General features: G+C 35.0%; 2 protein-coding genes across 4 annotated transcripts in view; both read right to left on the bottom strand.

Annotated features, from left to right (window-relative positions):
- The window catches only part of LOC145581365 (phosphatidylinositol 4-phosphate 5-kinase 4-like), a 10,655-nt gene extending 429 nt beyond the window's left edge, over nt 1-10,226 (bottom strand). Inside the window, exons 1-11 of the mRNA XM_081638384.1 lie at nt 10,208-10,226; nt 10,111-10,121; nt 9,992-10,010; nt 2,296-3,529; nt 1,553-1,720; nt 1,301-1,466; nt 1,067-1,183; nt 787-980; nt 568-698; nt 261-342; nt 1-89 (exon numbers count right to left, since the gene is read on the bottom strand). The exon at nt 1-89 is cut by the window's left edge and continues 189 nt beyond it. Coding sequence (XP_081494510.1) covers nt 1-89; nt 261-342; nt 568-698; nt 787-980; nt 1,067-1,183; nt 1,301-1,466; nt 1,553-1,720; nt 2,296-3,529; nt 9,992-10,010; nt 10,111-10,121; nt 10,208-10,226 — 2,230 coding nt within the window. The remainder of the gene's footprint in view (nt 90-260; nt 343-567; nt 699-786; nt 981-1,066; nt 1,184-1,300; nt 1,467-1,552; nt 1,721-2,295; nt 3,530-9,991; nt 10,011-10,110; nt 10,122-10,207) is intronic.
- On the bottom strand, nt 6,684-16,348 carry LOC145583281 (nonsense-mediated mRNA decay factor SMG7-like). Of its 3 annotated transcripts, none has more exons than XM_081640493.1 (8): nt 16,155-16,348; nt 15,808-15,942; nt 14,436-15,044; nt 14,205-14,327; nt 12,246-12,481; nt 10,208-12,158; nt 9,992-10,121; nt 6,684-7,335 (listed from the first exon to the last, which is right to left on the bottom strand). In XM_081640493.1, exons 2-6 carry the CDS (start codon nt 15,874-15,876, stop codon nt 10,232-10,234), a joined length of 2,964 nt encoding a protein of 987 aa, XP_081496619.1. In that variant the 5' UTR covers nt 15,877-15,942; nt 16,155-16,348; the 3' UTR covers nt 6,684-7,335; nt 9,992-10,121; nt 10,208-10,231. The 3 variants fall into 3 exon arrangements, with proteins under 3 accessions (XP_081496619.1, XP_081496620.1, XP_081496621.1); XM_081640494.1 differs by having other exon boundaries at nt 15,808-15,906; XM_081640495.1 differs by having other exon boundaries at nt 15,808-15,901.
- Between the last annotated feature and the right edge of the window lie 4,636 nt (nt 16,349-20,984).

The following is a 20,984-nucleotide window of genomic DNA, read 5'->3' as shown; positions in this document are numbered from 1 at the left end:
GCTCCAATACCTGTGATTCACCATCCATTTTCCTCACAGCTCTCTCAACTTGTGCTGGCATATTGATTCCTAACTTAACACTAGCCCACCTGAAATAATGTGAAGCGCGTCAGACTAACTAGTCAGTGCTGCTTCTGCTGCAACTTAACAGAAGCTAGATTTGATTATAATTGTAAGATGAAATGAAGTATCATTAGCTTTCAAATAAGATCAATGTAGAAGTAAACTGCTCCTAAGATGACAGATTTAGAAACACTCACCAGGCTGGATCAATTAGAAGTTGATCCATATCTACTTTGGAAAGTTGAGGAGCTCCTGGTTCACTTTCTTGTTCATCACAACCTGAGAGTTGAAGTCGAGTCATGTTTGTCTAGATAATCAAGATAAATTACATTTTCTGTCCGTAAATAGTTGTCACATTGTCCTAACCCTTCAATGATTTTACTAAAAGACTGTCAATTGAAGTCATATGTCATGTCACAGCAGGAATCATAATCATAATCATTTGCTATATGGGAAATGTGACAGCTTTTTTTCGGACATTCTACAATAGTATGTGTGACTAACCAATAGGTGTCCGGGATCCAGAAGGAATCAGGTCCCCTGCTTTGGAGGCTTCCCTAAAATGAAGGCCAACTAGCAAGCTGTAGTCCATAATTCTCTCCTGTTCCAAAAACTCGCAATCTCTGTCAACTTGTCTGCATATATAAGTAACAGAATTGAATTATGAAACTCAAAATGTTCTACCAGAAAATGAAGCAAATCAAAGGACATGTTATAAGGTACCTGCAGAAATCTTGAAACCATGACTTCTGCAAGCGAAAAATGAAGTTGAGATCAAGGTCTTTGAGTATTGTACTTGCATCTAACTCTTCTTCAGGCTTATCTGTTGAGCGGCCAAGTGAAGATCCTTTCAAGTCAAATCGTCGATGAATGGTGTGCTCGGTGCAGAATAGGTTCCCCATTATAATGAAGCGTACCTGGACTCTTGTGCATCATTAACTGTATGCCTAGCAAGAACAACTTCCACTAGAAGGAAAAAAGTACAGCAAATTTCTTATCTTACTTTCTTCTGGATTGTTCCTGTCAATTTAACACAATGTAGGCCAAAAAACTTGGTCACTAACGTGTTCTCAAATGCTCGAACATGATTATAGTACGCTGATAACATCCTTAAGAGTACCTACATACATTCAAAACATACCAAATTGTAATCTGAATGGTTCAAATATCCGGTTACCAAACAAGGTCAGTAATCAGTATGCTCTAAACAAGATATATCAATGAGAAGGAGAATTACTTTTGCTTCCGTCTTCTTTATTGTCTTAATCATGTAACGATCATCACTACTCAAGTAAAAGAAGCTTCCACTTTTTCCGGGGGAGGACAGCTCTCGAAGGGCTTCGTTCCCACAGATTGATAGCATGTAATCAGCTGCATCCACCTTAAAAAGCTTCCTTAAGGCTCTAGTAAAGATTGAATTGTCAGGTTCTAATAAAATTGTCAGATTATACAAAGATTCAGAGTAATAAGATGAATTCATTAGGCTGACCTGAAAACTAAAGGGCAATAGTCTTTCCACTTAAATTCACAGGAACTATGTGGAGGAGTATACTTGGAGCCTTCTGATGGAAATTTTGTCCACACTTTTTCCTTGGGATCGAAAGCAGACGACCTCAGATCAAGGGATGTTGGTGGAGCAGGTCTACCAACAGCATGCCTGCAGAATCACTCTCCGAATTTATCATCAGTACGCCTAATCAGTACATAGTGACTAGCCCGAAAAGAACAGATGACTAATTAATGGCTTAATAATATAACTTCCTCATGTTGTAACATGAAATAGTTAATTTATTTACAAACATGTCACGATGACTAGAAAATGGACCCCACAATATTTGATTTATTTACAAATATGCCATGATAAATAGACAAATTTGTTGATTTATTTACAATTTTGTCATTTGATGAACGAATTTTGTTTATCAAGGAGATAAACTAGGCTTTTTCACTGTAAAGATTGTTATATGTCATGAAGTGTAGCAAATCAATACTCATTTTCAAATTAAGAGCAACTTCTGTTTCTTTCACTGAATGCATCAGATTTGGGCTAAAAATCTCGGTGTAAAAGGTGGTATTAGACATCATCCCATCAAATTGACAGACAATAAGAACGAAATGAGGTTTGAGTTTACTAGAGCCAAATAAGGTGCATTAACAGGATAACATGACTACAATACATCGAAAGTAGACCATAAATACAACTAAAATGATGCAAAAAGAGGTGAAAAGTACCTGATTCCTAACTGCAAATTGAGCATAAGCTCAAAGTTTTTATGACCTCTAGTAATAATCTCTCCTTGTTTCTTCCCTACTTTCGGTATCCTAAGTGGTTTCCCAGGAGTCCCTGGTGGTGCCATCTTAAAACCAGTGCAATTTTCAAGACTTAAACCATCCAAATCCCCATCTTTTCCACTGTCAGAATTCCTTCTGTTACTACCATCACTTGAAAAACTTCCTTCTGACTCCAACATGTGTCCACCAGGAGTTATTCTCGAGTCAACTGACATTCGTGCAGGCCTACTCCTTGGATCCGTTCCTTTGGGTGACTTCCATGCTGCGAGCTTCTTCTGCGATGGAAAAACAGTAATCTTTTCAGTAGCACATACCTTACACCCACTCAAAATATCATTATACAACTCTTGAGGATCCCAATTTTCATAAGCTTCCTGATCTAACAGTTCAGGTTCAGGACAATGATAAGTCCCAAGCATCTCTTTCGGATCTCTACTCCAATACCCCTCGTAGTAACATCCATTATCCCATTTGTATATACCGTCTCCTGCAGGCAAAGAATCAACCCAATTCCCTTCGAAGCAGTTTCCATTAGCCCAAATCATCACACCAGGACCCAAAATCACCCCATTTTTCCATTCTCCTACGAAACAAGTCCCATTGCTCCACTGATATTTCCCCTGCCCTTCTTGCACACCATGCCTCCATTCTCCATCATAAAAGTCCCCATTCTCATAAGTCATAACACCATAACCATGCTTCATGTTCATCACCCAAAAGCCTTTATACGCCTCCCCTTCAGGGCCGGTATAAGTACCTTTCCCATCCATATAACCACTCTTAAACTCACCTTCATACACAGCCCCTGAAGGCCAACTAAACCTACCTTTCCCTATAGCTTGGCCTCGAAACCACTCCCCTACGTAAATGCACCCATCAGTCCACAAGTACTTCCCATGTCCATGAGGGCAATACTCGAACCATTGTCCTACATAATAATCTCCATTCGGAAGAAACTTCTCTACCGGTACAGGCTCAATGTTGTCAATTCCATGGTTTTTGTTGTGTCCATCATCAAAGATAATATGACCGTGATCATCAAAGAAATCTTCGTGCACATGGGCCATAGATGTCGAGCCAAATATGCTATGTGCTCGTTTCTTTGCAGCAGCTTGTGTTTTTCGCAATGTTGCCTCCCATGCTTTCGCCATTCCACAAGATTTGATGATGATCTCTGCTTATATTGGGTTAGAAATAGAATCTATTCTAGGAATGCACTACTTTTCTTGTAACAAACACATAGTTTTTGTTCATTTCATCAAAGATATATAATATTATGTACAAGTTTATCTAAGATGATCATAAAATGTTTATGTTACATGTACCTGTTGTCAACCATTAATCTTCCTGAGAAATTCCCACTTGTAAAAAATCATCAAATCTTCGATTTTGTACATTGCAACAGACGAATGTGATGCACTCTGCTCGTTCTCTAGAAAATCTATTTGATCAAACACTTAGATGTAAAATTAAACCAAACTAAAAACAAATCCTAGCGCGTATTAAAATTACTATTTAAATTTTTAGATTTTTTTATAATTGTTTTTCCTAGATAATTTAGGCTAATCTTGTTTTAATTTTGTTATGGTTGTAACACACAAGTGAATGGAAAATTTTCCTACACAATAGTGGTTGCAAAAATTACCATTCGCGAAAAGCGGAGGAAATTGCTAATCTACAAATGACAAGAAGAAGAGGTATTCTAACAATGAGCTACAACTGCTAATGCCCACAATACAAGCAAGAAATGAACGGACACTCGGTAATATTTTTTGCCATTTTTAGAACTTGGTATCCCTATAAACTAGGAGATGTGTGATAATCCTCGTTGACGAATTGAAATTATGTGAGATATAATAACACCTTCATATGCTAAATTGCTAATGCTATATATTGTTATTTGTGGAGGATTATAACAATTTATATGAGAAATTTTGACCTTCAAACTTATAAATCTAAGCATTGAATAGTTTGGTTTTAAATCATATATCATGAAATTAAATAAATAAAAATAAGGAAAAATGAAAAAATACCATCATTAAAGTAGTGAATTTTAACATTACCACCTCAAGTTTTTTTTATTTAATCGTACCATCTGGTTTTTTCCAAAATGTTTATAAGTACCACCACTTTTCTGTGTGACGTCATCATGGGTCCCACTTTTTCATTTTCCCTCTCATTCCCCTCGATTTCCCCTATCTTCTCCCCTTTTTCTACCTATTCATCTTGCAAATTTGATTTCAATTATAGCATTTTCGCAAATTAGGGTATTAATTTTTACAATTAAACCTTCAACAGATTAAATTGATTAGTGTAATTAGGGTTTGGGTAATCAATTTGGGGTTTTTTCTCAATTCAAAAAATTAGGATTTATAAATTGATTAATTGGATGAATAGTTGGACAATTAAAACATGTAATTAGGGCAAAAACACAATTAAAACATGTAATTAGGCCGAAAACACAATTAAAACATGTAATTGGGTCGAAAACACTAACACAATCCCATGATGACGTCACTCTGAAAAATGGTGGTACTTTTAAACGTTTTGGAAAAAACTAAGTGGTACGATTAAATAAAAAAAATAAAAAAAAAAAACTTGAGGTGATAATGTCAAAATTCACTACTTTACATGGTGATATTTTTCAAATTTTCCTAAAAATAAAACAAAATTTCCTAGAAGAATGAGCATCCTAAATTTGAAATAAGGACATTAGTTGTTTTATAATTTTGTGTGATTAGTGTTAAGAAATTTTGTAAGTTGTATTGTTTAAACTCAATTATTATGTTGGTTAAATAACGCCATGTAGTATTATTTGTTGGACGAGACAACTTATTATTTTGTTTATAATGTTGATCATTATTGGATACAAATCTTACAACTATGTGGATGTTAGATGGGCATGGTTAAATTATCCGTTATACTTACCCTAAAATGATCAAAAATTACCCTAATATAAATAAAAGTTATCCTGACATAAATAAAAATTACAAAATATTTATGCTTTATTGATAAAAGTTACCCAAAAAATTGTAAAAGTGACCCTAAATTTGAAAAAAGTAACTCCCGATGTACAGTAAATTATTGTACATCGGATTTATACACCCGATGTACAGTAAATTATTGTACATCGGATTTATACAAAAATTACTCCCAACAATTTGGCTTCTGCGTAATCCTATTAATTTCTCAACGGTTAGGGGACTAATGATCAATAATTCTACCCACAAGTCATTCAAATTGAGTGGAAGATTATATTAAATCAAGATTATATAAATTCAAAGCAGTGATGCATCGTAGATCATTATCCTTTGTAACATCTATATGTTGTAAAGAATTTGATACCAATTACATCTAAAGATTTAATTGCACAATCTTAAATTCTTGAGCCTCAACATGTACACAGGCATACAGTCATTTGGAAGCACAAACGCAAAGAGATACGGTCTCCCATGAGAGGTAAAGATGGTATGCGCAATCGGACTGAACTCGATTTAGCCTCATGAATGCAAGACCGATGTTTGAATAATCTCATTCCATAATTCAAGGTGCTAGATTTTTGGTAGACTTTGCACAATCGGGTGTACTGTACTACATTTTTACAGGCGCTTTGTTAATAAATTAAAATAAGCATGACAAATTCTTTTTTTTTTTTTTTCACTTACATATGCAAAAGTGTTTTAATTGTCGCATTCATCTCTTGTGCTGGAAACGTTTTCTTCATTGTACAGGCAGAAAAGAAAATTTTGTAATTCTAGCGTCAATAATAATATTTAGCCCAAATATATACAAAGTATCTTCTTCCCTCCATAACTTTCTCTAGTCTTTAGAGGTGGCTTAAAGGGGAATTTGAAAATTACGGGGAAAAAAACATGGCTTGAAGATGAAGGGTATGATGAACATGCTCCTGTACACCTAAACATGATTAAGCTCTCACTCTTGTCCCCCTAAATTGTGGATAATTCCATCACATAATAATGCTATCTCAAATGAGTACAGTTTCATTCCAATATGAGTAATCGAAAGTACTCGTATGTATGAAAAAAATCCTAGCAACACCAAAAAATATAGCTCGACAGTATTAAGACCAGTAACAGAGACCAGCAATGAGGATTAACTGAACAAGTCAGATCATTAGCCATACCCAGCGTCTCACCTCAGTCATTCTAGAACCACACATTACATAACAATGCACGATGCAAATTTGCTCATATTGCTTCTATATGTGCAAAGATTTTGAACTAAAAATACCACGATTAAGATGAGGAATAAATAATCCAATTCCAGCTTACTCAAACAAACTGGTCATAGAAGCATATAGTTATCAATGAAAAGGAAGGTGAGAAACAGATAATAACAAGCAAATGAAGTACAATTTCAATCAATAGTAATAAAAATCCCGCAATACTATAAAAGCTAATTTGCCCACAATGGGCAAAACAGCAGCAAACAAGCCAAGTCTTGAAAAAAAAACACAAACAAACCAAGTCTGGAAAACATGAAACAAAGTCTGGTCTAAGGAACATACTCCAGTGACCAGTTATTACTAACAGTACTCCCCACAGGCTAAAAATGCCATAACGCGATAGTAGACCTGGGGTTATCTGAACTATTACTAATATAAGCATTGTGCATAACCTTTTGCTTCAAAAAACAGATGAAATTTAATATGTAGAAACTTAAGGCTGCCCAAAAGCAATTGCCCAGATACCATCTCTTAAATCAGCTTCCTCAACTGATTTTTATTGATGGTTTTTGCAATGCCTACTAACATCCCGTATTTGCATATCATCGATCCAAGGCCTAGTAGTGTAAGCTAATACTTATCGAGCATAAAAAGCCGATCCAACCACATCCCGATCTAAAGAGACATGCCCCCATCCATTCAGGCAGAATAGCACTAACCCTTTAGATTTCCAATGCAGTCCCCCCTACTCATCCGTTGACTCCATTCCATCCCAATCCTGGATACCTCGGCACCTGCAGAAACAATTATGACTTTGTGAGTGCACTTACTTGATACAGTACGTTCAGACGTATTATCAACAAAAATCTCACACATCACAGTATCACCACAAATAACATCTAACCCCATCCCCATACCCAAGTCAAACGCAATCAAGCTTCTCAGGGAGTATCAATCCCAGAAACTTGAACAGCATCATCACTGATCAGCTATTTTATGCTGTCAGCTGATTGTACTTGTTGCATCATCAAATGGAAGTAGTTGTAAGCATGTGTTAAAAATGGCGGCACACTGAAACTCCTAAAAAAAAAAGGACTCAGCGGTCAACATACTCTAGAGACAAGGCTTTATTAAGGCAAATAAATAATTTTGTAAAACTGAGACCTCAAAAAATAAGAAGCGCCTTCAGTTTACAATCACATATAACCTAGATGGACAGCCCACCTAAAAACAAAATTCTAAAAGCCAATATAGTAATCACCACCTTGTTGACAAAAATTTCCCTAAAAATAATTTGTCCTCAACCATCAAACACTAAAGCATCTTGGACTCAGGGATACACGTCAAATGCAACCATGCATGTGCACATCCAAGTGTGCCCCATCTTTAAATTGCAAAATAGGTGGTGGTCAGACCTGAATTATAGGTTCCTGTAATATAGAATTGACACTAACACAAATATGAGAAGGTATTTAGGAGTATCAAACTTGTAAAATTTAGAAGCACAGAACTTACTAATGCGTATGATCCAAGGTCTGTCAAAGATATATCGTATTAAGGGTAGAAAAGTATGGATTAAGAATGGGATGGACGTGAAAGAAAAAGGTCAATGAAGTAAAAAGAGTGACCAGAAAGGTGTAAATATTATGATTAAGGGCGGGAGGAGAGGTAAGGCGTTCAAATGATACAAAGTCTGTCAAAGATATACCATATTAAGGGTGGGAAAAATATGAAAGGATGAGTAAGATAGGACATGGGCGTGAAAAAAAGAAAAGGTTGATGAAGTAAAAAGAGTGATCCGAAAGGTGTAAATATTGTGCGGTGAAGGTAGGGAGGGAGGAGGTAAGATGATAATATGGGGTTGCTATAAATAAAATATAAAAGTGAGTCAAACTCTTGCAACACTCCAAGCGAAAAATAAGCTCAACAGTCCAAAATAAAGGGAGTGTGTAATCGTTCCCTATGCTACTTCAATCATCCGTGCTGGTATCAAACACTAAACACTTCGAAAAGGGTTATGGAATCCATACCCCCAACACTTCATTGCTCTCAGACACTTGAATATAATTGAACCACATAACCGTAAAAGAAAAAAAAAAAAAGAATACATGCAATATGTGACCTCAAAAAGGCATCATTAAGCATTTCAACAAGAATTAACAATATCACATGAGCCTAATAAATTGAAATTTATGTAAATTTCTAAAAACAATAATAAACTAAATTTATGCCATGGTTCCACACACATAATTTTAGGACGCTATCCCCATGTCTGAAATGTATAACCTTGAAATGTCAACACTTGGATAATTACCAAAATCCGACATTCGTTCTAAGTAACCAAAAGTTGTTCCACTAGGTATTGGCATGCATTTCATGGCCAAAAACCTAAACATTGTTGTGACAGGAGTGATAATGAAACTACAGCACATTCCTCAATTGAATCAAACCAAAAACAATAAAATAGACTGAGTGAAACTTACGACACCTAAAAGTTGATTCTACCCATTGAAAGCCTTGTCAATCCTAAAATTTTGCCAAAATAAACTTTTAGTCCCACTATTGAGTTAACATCTTCCAATTGGGGGGATGTCCCACAACTTAATTTAACATATAATTTCTTGCAACAAAAAATTCATGTTTAATTCAATTGTTCAAGAAGGGTTATGTTGCACACCCCCACCTAGTTTTTTTTCTATTTCTACATGCAAAAGATAATTAGGTAGAGTTTAACAATAGTTGTGATCATAGAATAACAACATTCAAATCATAAAATATCCAAGATTCTAATAGAGAACTTAAAAAAAAAAATCCTACCAACAGCAGTAGGCTTTTTTTTTTTTCACCTAAAATCCCCTGCTGACTGATTTAATCAGAATCTACTAGCCCTAAACTTATTGCACTGATCTGAATATTTTAATTGTAAATAATCCTTTTATAAACTTAACTTATATATCAAAGAGGGAAAGAAATTAATTGGCAAGGCAGTAAGTTACAACAAATGTACTTCATTTGCAAGTAAACCAGCAGAAATCCAAGGGGGTAAATTCAAAAATAGATCTATAAGACGAGTCAAATTATTGTCAAGCCCACAGATCAAAGGGCAGAGGATGAATATTCAAAACAAAGAATAACACATACGCCAATGATAGATCCTAGATTTCACACCCCAAGCCTTAAACATTAATCAAATTACTCACAGCCAAAAACTTCCAAATTTTTGCGTTTACTAAAAGTTCGTGCTATCATTTTTGGGACTAAGGCTTTGTTGTTGTTGTACTAAAAGTTCGTGCTACAGCCTTAAAATAAATCCATCTGTATAGATAAGCTGAGTGGTGTGAAAAAAAAAAAAAAAAAAAAAAAAAAAACACTTGTTATGCCAGACAAAAGTATTGACCAAATTGGCGGCTTATATAAAAACATATTACATTAGAGATAGATAATATATACCTGTTTCAATAGCAGGGGCCTGCAATACTCCCAAGATCACTCAAGCTTCAACAAAAACTTAATATCAATGCAGGACCAAAGCAGCGCAGAAACTTTAGCATCTGCCTGTGGATAATCACCTCAGTGGATTCTTCACAAAGAAGACTAGTCAGTAAATCTTCACCTCACAATGATTGATCCATACAAAAACTGGAAAACTGAGATAAGTTAACAGACCTTCTAAAGCCTTTGACATAGTTTTCACACCAGAAAACTACCTTCCCACAGAGATTGGCCTTGAAACTGTGGTGCAAATGGAATTGCCTTCTGATTTCCTAGCTGCCGTTGTTGCTCACAGAGATTCAGCTGATCAGGAAATTGGTAGTCTTGCCAGTGTCTATTGTTCTCAACTGGGGTTTGGATTACTGAAGCCTGTTTTCCAGGAAAAGGAAAGCTAATTGCCCCTGGCGAGTCATTCCACTTGCTAACATGACTATATAAAGACCCATTAAAATTGGTGCAGAGGTCAAACGCTGTGTCTTGCTTTGTTGAGGATGGCATCTGATATCCATCAAGCCAGCTATAATCATCCATCATTGGGTTTCCATCCTTCACACTTGGCTCATGCTGAGGTTCAATAGCATATTTAGGAGTAGCAGGTGTAAAACCTGGTGGAGGGCCTATGCGTCTGATTGGCCGACTGACTGGATTTTTTTGAGAACCAACTGGAAAGACTGACTGGGGCTTGATGATAGTGGAAATGTTCAAGTCAGGCCCAGACGATATAATAAAGTCAGTTTTAGCTGGCATGACAGCTTCTGAAAGCTGCACTGGGTAGCCATTACTAGTATTGGAATTGACAGCATGCGAGAATGGAAGTGATAGGGCAGCAGATTGCAAAGGAGTGAAATGTTCTAAAGGCTTTTGGTTCATTATATGCCCATTACCCATCAAACTCAAATTCCTAAATCCATTCAACACAGAAGCCCGCTGCTCAGGCAACCAGCCAGAACTAGGAAGTTGTGTAGGTTGCATATGTTGGGAGGACGCATTAGCAACAGACATGGATGGCCTCAACGTTGCATCAAGACCATTCTGAACAATTCCATTGGTAAAAACTCCATTAAGAAGGTTTCCATTTGGTGATGCTGACACAGGTCGATTAAAAACTCCCAAATTTCCTCCAGACACATTAGCAACAAGCCCAAGATCCTCACAAGAAGTCAAAGCTGGATACCCAACATCAACTTGCTTATCTGCAGCTGAAGGCTTAAAAACAATAACCTCTTCTTCATCATCAACCTCGGCCACCTTCGCTGGTCCCAAAGCTCTCGGACTTGATTTCTTTTCACCTGATAATTCTTGGCCCATGACATTTGACATCAATGTTTCAGGTGAGGATTCAAGACATAATTGTGCCTCAGCACCAAAAATGAATTTCTTCAAGTCAGGATCAAAATAAACACCCTGCTGCTCAACCCGAACAACATTAGCGAAGACCTTGCCAGCAGCTATTATCCTCTGGACACGAGTTGTTTTCTCCTTAATTCCACCATCACTACCATTCCCAGATGCATGCTTCCTAGAGAAGTCAAGGATTTGATGTGCAGGGTGGAGGGGCAGAAATCCCCTCAACTCAAAGTCTTCCCATAGAGCAAGGCGATTGGATGTTTCACCTTCTTCATACTTGCTCATGTTGGAAAAGCATGTCTCATCTTCATCAGTAGAAAGCAACCCACTTGACAGCAGCTTGTTGAACAACGTTATACAGGAATTCCAAAAGAAAATTCTAGCATTAGCTTGAATTTCCCCTGCTTCACTGCAAGTCGCAACATCTGGATGGCAAGCTAACCATTCCACAAAGACCAAAATTCCAGGCATTAGATAACATGATAAAGGATCGCATAACTGCAAGCATCGCTCAATAATATGTCCCATAAACTCAAAAACAGCAGTATACGCATTCTGAAGGAGGACCGAACGCTGTAGGATTTCAGCATATGACTGATTCTCAGATTCTCTTTTCACATTGTGTACCGTAAATATAAGAATTGCCACCAGCCTGACAATAACAAGCCCACATTCAGCAGCATCTGATCCGAAATTGTATTGGTCTTCCAGGCCAGACGAAAGAAGCACAAGAAAATCATTCTTGGCCATTGATAACACATCTGCAAAGGTTTCCAGACTGGACACATAAGCAGTAAAAGTTAAATACAAATCATTAATACAAGAGAAGATCAAACCAAATTACTATATATGATAGTAATGATACCTCGTGCGAGTGAACAATATGCCATTCACTCTGACAAACTTAATGCAGAACGCTCTCAAAGTTTCAGGAATACTAGGTGCCTTTTCTTTACTTGGACTGGTTTGGCGTCTGTTTTCTTTAGACAAAGCCCCCCTACCATCACCTCTTCCTTTCCCTTTTCCAGACATCCGTGAGGTGGCTGCTTTTACTATTGGAGTTTTAGACTCCCCTAAAAGTTGTGTATAATTCTGACGATTCTGCCACAGAAAACAAAACATGTTGTCACAATTATTGTCACACGTCATACTAAGATTGTAGACTTCAAGGCAGAAACAAAATTTCCTCATACATAAAAAATAAGGATGATAATACAGAAGCAAAGAATATAAAGTAAGCACCAAAACAAGAAGGCAGCATGCATCTTCTGTGTATGAGAAAATGACACAAGCTTTTTAAATTTTCAATCATGACACTGTCTAGTGTCTACAATGCTTAGTCATAGCTAAGAAAGCATCTTTAAACACAGCATCAAAGTGATTTCAAACATATTAGCATGCAAAAGCCATATATGAACACCAACAAAATCATATAGGAATCTCCCAAAAGAGTCATCATGGTAATCAGCTATATTATATACTAACATTTGCTACAGTACACTTAACTGATCAAGTAAACAGTCTACTTTGTCCCAAAAAGTAGTGAGTTCATCACAACAGAGATGCGAAGTGTCCAAATTTTCACAAAATCAGCTCTTAATTTCTCTCCTGCCTATCATGGTGGTATACATTACAAATACAAACTTTGGTAAGAACTCAAAAGCCAGTTCACTGCCACAGTGCCACCTCACCTGCAAAACTTCTAGTCTACTGACCAACGTCTATACTCACTAACCAAAAACATTAATCCCCCTCCAAGGATGATAGATGTGCTCTGAGCCTCTGAATCAAACTCTCCAAGGTCAAACTTTGACGACTAATTTCATAGTATAGATATGGGACAATGATATTCTAAGTACGATTCAATAATAAATTGAGAGAAAACAAATATCAATGTTTTAGCTTGAAAAAAGATAGATATCATACATATGAATGGAGTGAATAACTAAATTCAATTGAAAAATTGGAGAGAGAAATCATTGATATAAACACTAGAAAAATAATTAGACTTTTCACATGCAATCTATTGACATGGTTTTCCAAATCCCCCTTCCCCTCCCTCCTCAAGCAACACTTATTATTTCAATCAATTTTGTAGCATAAATGTATGTAAGGCAAGGTTATAAAACACCAAAGAGGGGGACAGGGATTGAGCATATGCAAAGGTATCAACTGTTAAGTGATAGTATTGGTTATTGCAATGCTTGAAGATGGGTTCTCACAAATTTTGTCCAAGTAAATGGGTTTAAATTAGAACGCTTTACTGTTAGCATGATGCATTGGAAAACAATTACTGTTCAGGTCAAGGAGAATTTGTTCAAAAGTAAAGATATGAGCATTATGTAATAGGAGTCTCAAAAGACCACAATCATTTTCAAGCTTTACAGCTTCACTGGGTTAAGAAGGGGGCATGAGAATCAATTCAAAGGGGAAGAGTTGGTTCTTTGATAATCACAATGAGGTAAGACATAGTGCTTCAACAAAACTTTTCCCTATACTCTTGAAACAGGGGTCCTGCTATACTAAATCAGAAATTGAGCTATAACCTCAAAAAGCCAAAAGCTATGGCTATTACGATTTGTAATTTCCTTCCGTGCTAGCTAAGAAGTATTGTTAGACCTTACACCCATTCATAGTCACCCAAAGTCCCAAACAACAAATGCTTCAGGAAAAAAAGGATCAGATATGATCAAGTTTATTAAGCTTTAGTACATAGAAGATACAAAAAATATAAATCTGAACAAAGAACCACCCCCTCCTAATCAGAGAAGGGGATAAAGCTGAAAGAAGAACATAGCATGAGTCTCATCATCTAATTACTTACCCTCTCAAATGCAATGATAAGATTGTCCCTTGCAGTTGTAAAAGGGCTTTCAACAGCCAAACTCCGAAAATAGCGGTAAGTTGCAGCCAATTCATCGCCATGATATGCAGCCACTATAGCAAGCTAGAAAACAGCAAATATAAAATGAAGGGTCATGCAACAGAAAACAGACCATTTCAAATGACTTGTCTACAGCAAAAAAAAAAAATAGCGAACACCAATAAGAAATACCTGGTGATGTGGATTACCACCAGACGGCCACAGAGAAGATGCTTGCACATAATAGCTAGTAGCTGCAGCAAAGTCTCGAGTTTTGGAATCACCATCCCCATAGAGACCTTTATAGCGAGCAAGATCACCAAGGTAAATCAAGCACCGGTGGCAAGAAATCAAGCCTTTCTTTATATCAGCGATGTTTTGTCCATCTTTCGAGAGCAAAATCTGATTATCAGGATCATCTGAGAAATAATCAAGAGACAGGCCATATTTTGCCCTTATTTTCAACATGAGCTCATGGTAGAATCCTGTTGCCTCTGACAGAAATGTTTTAAATTGAGAGCGTATTCTAGCAAGTCGATCAGGACGTGCAGGACCACCATTACCGTTTTGGGCAGCAGAAGAAACCTTTGCAGAAGAAGCTGCATTATAGAGAGCCCGTAGCTCTTCTATTCGCCGGTAATGCAACTGCCATAAAGCAAGCTCAATTTCAAGCTGCTCAGAGAAGGAAAGATCTTCCAGTATTATGGCTTCATAGTTTTCTCGCAGTTGTTGCCATACATTAGGATCTGAAGGAACTCTTGCATGTGCAGATTTGCGTCGGGTATTTTCCAGCTCGACATTCTGCACAGCATCAAAACACAAAAAAAATCATATCTATGATGCTGCAATTTGGATGTCTCAGAAGCAATTCCAAAATCCACTCAAACTATCAGAGTTAAACTGACAAACAACATTGCTACAACTTGGGGACAGATAATTAGGCAAAACTGAAAGAAATGTGACATCATATCTTCTTAAAAAAACTAAACATGCTTACAGAGGGAGGGGGGGCTATGGATAATGCAAACAAGAAGGTAACAACTTAGGCTCAAAGGGCCTAAAATGAACATCTCTTTCCATAAAAGGATACAAAAAGAACCATCCAATGATCCTACATAATTAACATCAATAAGAACACGGGAACCACATACTCACCCAAAAGACATCCCACGCAAGATCACGGCAAAGACAAACTTTATGGAAGCAAAACCCATAACACAGTTAAGCCACATGAATAATATAGAACTCCACCACCATACCATCACCCTAATGCATCTAACAAAGCTCCCGTCTAATCTTGGTCATTTGTACCGCGTAGAAAAACCTTAAAGGAAAAACTATTCCAGCCTTATCCCTATAATCACTAAGCCAGTGTTACGCTATCCGTTCAAAAACCATCCCATAAACCATTCTCATATAAATTCCACAAAATGTCACAACAACCGAGTGCCTATGTACTCCAACATAATCATTCTTACATCTATATTAACAGCAAGCCGGACCAATAAAAAAAGGCAACAGATTAAGATGACACAAGAATTCGAACACAAAATGAAAATCATACCTTATTGTAAAGACGCTGAGCACGCTCCCTAGGAGAAATCACTGAAGGTTTATCCATCTGAACAGTCATTTTCCATCAATTGCAAGCAAGAAAACTGCACTATTTCATCAGGAGCAATCCACAACATTTAAAATCCTTAAAAAAAAAAAATAAATAAAAAATAAAAAAACGATCAAAAAATCACGAAAATTCGCATCGGAAAAAACCAAAAATACACGTAAATTACAAAAATTCATACATGCTAGAATAATTCAATTCCAATATAATCATCGCAATTTAAAGATCCAAGACATACATGAAGAAACCCTAGATCTGTTAAATTGAAGGTGAAATAGAGAAAAACTTACAAAATCGAAAGAAAAAGGATGGAAGAAATTAGGGCTTTTGCTGAGAAAATTCAGGAATGATGAAGAAATTGTGAAAGAAAGTCATCGATTAAGGAAGAAGAAACTGGTGCGAAATTGTGTTTTTTCCCCCAAACAGTTTAGAGAGACAGAGAGGAGAGAGAAATTGGGGACGGGAAGCCGACGAGTTCGCACGAAATAAGAGGGAGAGAGAGGGCTTAATACGTTTGTTTTACCATCATATAAAAAAAATTATGCCTACCTTGTACTATGGTTAATAACTACCGCCCGTGCAATCTACGATTTATAAATCATATTATGAATCTCACAAGAAAAAAACAAAAATAATTCAATTATTAATAAAGGGCTCATTTTCACTAACAATTTAATTATTAAAATTTTATTTAGTCCAATAATGATAATGTGATTTGAATAATGTTTTATATCATTGGCATTTATTTTAATATTTTATTCGCTTTCTTTTTTTGTAATGTTGTTTTATTAATTGATAAATATAAATGAATAATGTTCCACATATATAAGAGAAATAGAAAGAGCATCAAAAAACATATAAGAGAAATAGACAAATTCATTTCCTATCCCTAGTCCGGAATGAAAAACTAAATTTTTTCTTGTCATATCGCCCGCTTCAATAACAATATAATCTAATATTTGTTTTACCCGTCGTACTTAACAAATTTATAAACACAATAATAACTAACCTTATATCTTACACACTATAGATAAATTTTTGGCATATTTTTTGCTAGGAACATATTGATCAACTTTTCGTAATAAATTATTTGGAATCAATCAAAATCAATAAAATATATTTTGAATTTAATATAATTTATATAACAGAAACTAACCAAAAATATGCAACAAAAAATACCAATCTTTGTTATCTCATTACAAATATAAGATAAACGAATCAGTGATTGATTGATTTGTTTGTCTTATAGTATAATGTATTAATTGATTGATTTAAATTAGAATATTCTAATTAACAACATTAGAATATATAGAACAACATAAAATTATTGCCAATAATGGTTATATATTTTATCAGAAAAAGGCCGAGTAGCTACCGGTACTTCCTGGGTCGGGAGTCGGTCCCTCGGGAGGCTGATCATCAGTCCCCTCCTTTAGTATCGCACCCATGCAATGCACAATTTTATTTTGAATCAAAATAATACTTTTTCTCAAAATTCTTAAAAGTAATGGCATTGTCAATATAAGAATATTACAATTTTAAACACAAGTAGTTGTTGTAAAACATTTTACTTCTATATATATTTTCCTAACAAATGTCTAATTTAACTTGTATTCTTCTCGTTTAGACTCATTTTTGCTTCAATTTTTCTTATGTAAAAAAAAAGGAAAATGGCATTGTAAGAGACATTGTACAGAAATTGAAAGGACAGTTAAAGTTAAATTTATATTCAAGCTTCTAATTTTTTTTAAGTAACATTTCAACTTAATATGCAATATTTGTCTAGGAGTACAACAACCGATAAAATTAATTATAGCACTATTTTGTATTGTACCTTTAATGACTCCATAATTGATCTCAAACTAAAGTCTACCAATAATTTTGTTTAATTTACAGTAGAAAAACAATATTAGGCTTTCAATATACGAAATATTTTGTTTTCTTATACCACTTAAATTATATTTATTCAAATTATTTATTGTGTAACTTGATGACATTTGTAACCATAGATGAAGTAAATGTTGGAAAGATAATATGAGTTATTTGTAGTATTAGAATAAGTAAATCTACATAGTTACACTATGAAAATCACGGGTAACATTTAAGAATTACAATATAGAGAGTATATTTATTTTATTGCTATAAATATAGAGAGTATAGAACTTGCTTTTTAGTGATAGATTTAAGTTTGAAGTTTAAAAAACAACTATGCTTGAATATGTAAATAATAATTATTAGAAATATTTATATAAATAAGACAAGCGAATGAGGGAGTGACATTTGTCAGTTTCACATTGAGGCGCTTGTCTTTTAGTATAGTATATAGATAGATGCTTTTTTTTTTACTAGTCGAAAAAAAAATAATGCTTTTTTTTATACGTTTTGGACAATGATAGAGTGACCCAAAGGGTTAGCAACCTTGTGATGTGGAAGCTTAGTTGTCAACATAATTTTGCTTTGTTGGATTTTTTTTTTTTTAAAAAAAAACATATGGAGTGTTAAGCCCTATGCTAATTAATAATCAATTAACAGTTTTCCATACACCTACAATCTAGAAAAACACAATGGATTCCTTCCCACCCTTTTCTATTCAACATTCTAAATTTGAATAAACATGGTGCATGAATAAACACAAATATCAGTTAATCTTCTTTTACGTTCTTCACCTGCAACATTTCATTTTTTCTTTTTTTCTTAAATTACAAATTAAAATAAATTTGTGTCTGACATTTCTCAAGTGGGATCCAGTGGGAATTATCATTGAAAGGTATGTGTCTACTTTTAATTTGATTAGTATTTTGTTGTATTTATATTTTTTATTTAAATTGAGTAGTTTTTATTTTGAAATATTTACGTTGTTAATTAGTTGGATTGTGAATGATGAATCATATGATTTATATTAGCATTAGCTATTCCAACAAAAAAAAAAAATTATATTAGCATTATCTTTCCTCAATAGCATTATCTCACGTATTAGTATGTGAGTCTATTACTTTAGCATTATCTTTTTATTTTTTATTTTAATGAAGTAGATGAATTTTTTTTTTAAATGAAGTAGACGAATTATATATTAGTAGTCTGTCTTTTATAATGCATCAAAACAATTTTTTTTTTTTTAATGAAGTAGACAAATTGTATATTAGTAGTCTGTCTTTTATAATGCTTCAAAACAATTTTTTTTTTTAATGAAGTAGACACATTATATATTAGTAGTCTGTCCTTTATAATGCTTCAAAACAAAGTATGTCTTTAAATACAATGAAACTAATAATTTTTCCTTTCCTAATGTAGATGGATCCTCCAAAAGACTTTGACTTGAATATTGAATACTCAAGTAGACAAGATGAAAATGAAATTGTGTTTAATTTAGAAGATGAATGTGATGACTCCAATGATGAGTTTGATCTAAACTTTGACAATGGAGAAGACCTAAATTCTAATTTTGATGACGATGAAAGAGAACAAAATGGTGATAATTTGGACAATGTGATGCATGAAGATTTGTGTGATGAAGAAAAAGATATCATTCCTCCATATGTTGAGATGGTGTTCGAATCCGCCGATAAAATTATATATCATTATCATGAATATGGGCATTATGTTGGATTTCAAATAAGAATTAGAAGCTCTGAGAAAATAGAAAATTCAGAAATTATGACTCTTGATTGTGTCATTGAACGAAATCGACATATACAAGACTATAGTGATTGTAAGAGATTAAGGTTAGTTTGTTCAAAAGAGGGCAAGTTTAAATCAAAGTCAAACAATCCTCAACGAGCAACTAAATCTACTGTTACGGGATGTCAATTCAAGGTAAATGCATCACTTTGTTCCGATGGTTTATGGAAGTTAACTAAAGTTCTCTTGGAGCATAATCATCCATGTAATCCAAATAATTCCAAATTTATGAGAAACTATAAATTTATTAGTGAGCAAAATAAGAGAACAAATAATAACTATATCATGGGACGGAGGGAGTATTTATTTTTAACCAGCAAAATTATAAGTTCTTGTGGTTTTGTTTGGTTTTGAGCTAGCATGCTCTCTTTGATTGCCCATGGGTGAGCGATATTTGGGTTGAGTGTGGTTGTGAAACTATGGCCGGTTGAAGGAACTGTTCAATGTGTGATTTGGTGGATAGATGGGGTAAACTCGACCCAAAGGTGAATCAAAAGGGGGCTTTTCTTGAGTGGTGCATATAAGGAGAGCGTAATAGGAAGGTTTTTGAGGATAAAAGCCTCCCAACTTGATTCTAGTGGCCGCAGTTCTGAATATATAAATAGTTGAAGAGCGAGGAAAATGTGTGGCAAGGATTTACCAGAAGCCAGTGGTTTTGCCTAGGATGAGCCTGAAACATGGCAGGCCCCTCCTGCTGGAATTATTAAGCTAAATGCAGATGCCTCGCTCTCGGTTGATGGTTGGGTGGGACGGTGGGTCTTGGAGTGGTAGCTAGTGATCACGAATGGCAGGTTTTGTTTGCAGCAACTAGGAGAATCAAAGCCTACTGGCCCCCTGTGGTAGCAGAGGCAAAAGCAATTGCCATGGCTGCTAGATTGGCTCGCAAATTTTTTTCCTTGAAGATATAATGCTAGAATCCAATTGCCAAACACTCATGAATCGTCTCTCAAGTGGTGCCCTCTTTCTCACGGACTTAGACATTGTCCTCAATGATATTATGTCTTTTTGTACTTCTTTTAGATCTATCTCTTGTACTCATGTGAAGAGAGATGGTAATTTTGCTGCGCACCATTTAGCTAAGCTAGTACCTTTCAGAGTTGAGCAAGTGTGGTTTGTAATACCCCTACTATTTTAATACTCTACCTATGTATTTTACTAAGATAATTTGGTTCTTTTAAATCTACATGTAAGTTATTTTTTTTTTCTGCTCTAAGTTTCGGGACGAAACTTGTTTTAAGGAGGGTAGATTGTAATACCCGAATATTTTATGATTTCATATTTATAAAATTATTTATTTATTAAATAGCTTTTCTAATCTCATATTTTTTATTTAGAGTTAGTAAAGTTTTAAAACCCTATTTTAATTTAAATAGGACTCCTTTTATCAACAACTATAAATTATCTTAAACCCTATTAACCATAAAACGATATTTTATCAAAAA

Source organism: Chenopodium album, chromosome 15, assembly GCF_948465745.1.
Source record: "Chenopodium album chromosome 15, dcCheAlbu1.1, whole genome shotgun sequence".
NCBI classification, from domain to species: domain Eukaryota; kingdom Viridiplantae; phylum Streptophyta; class Magnoliopsida; order Caryophyllales; family Amaranthaceae; genus Chenopodium; species Chenopodium album.
Note: the sequence above shows the minus strand (reverse complement) of the source record. Positions and strands in the feature narration are given on the sequence as shown.

Coding starts and splice junctions, on each gene's coding strand:
- LOC145583281 (XM_081640493.1), bottom strand. CDS start 15,876: ATGACTGTTCAGATGGATAAACCTTCAGTGATTTCTCCTAGGGAGCGT. Junction 14,328..14,435: donor GTGGTAATCCACATCACCAG/GTATTTCTTATT, acceptor GCTGTTTTCTAG/CTTGCTATAGTGGCTGCATA. Junction 12,159..12,245: donor ATATTGTTCACTCGCACGAG/GTATCATTACTA, acceptor TTATGTGTCCAG/TCTGGAAACCTTTGCAGATG.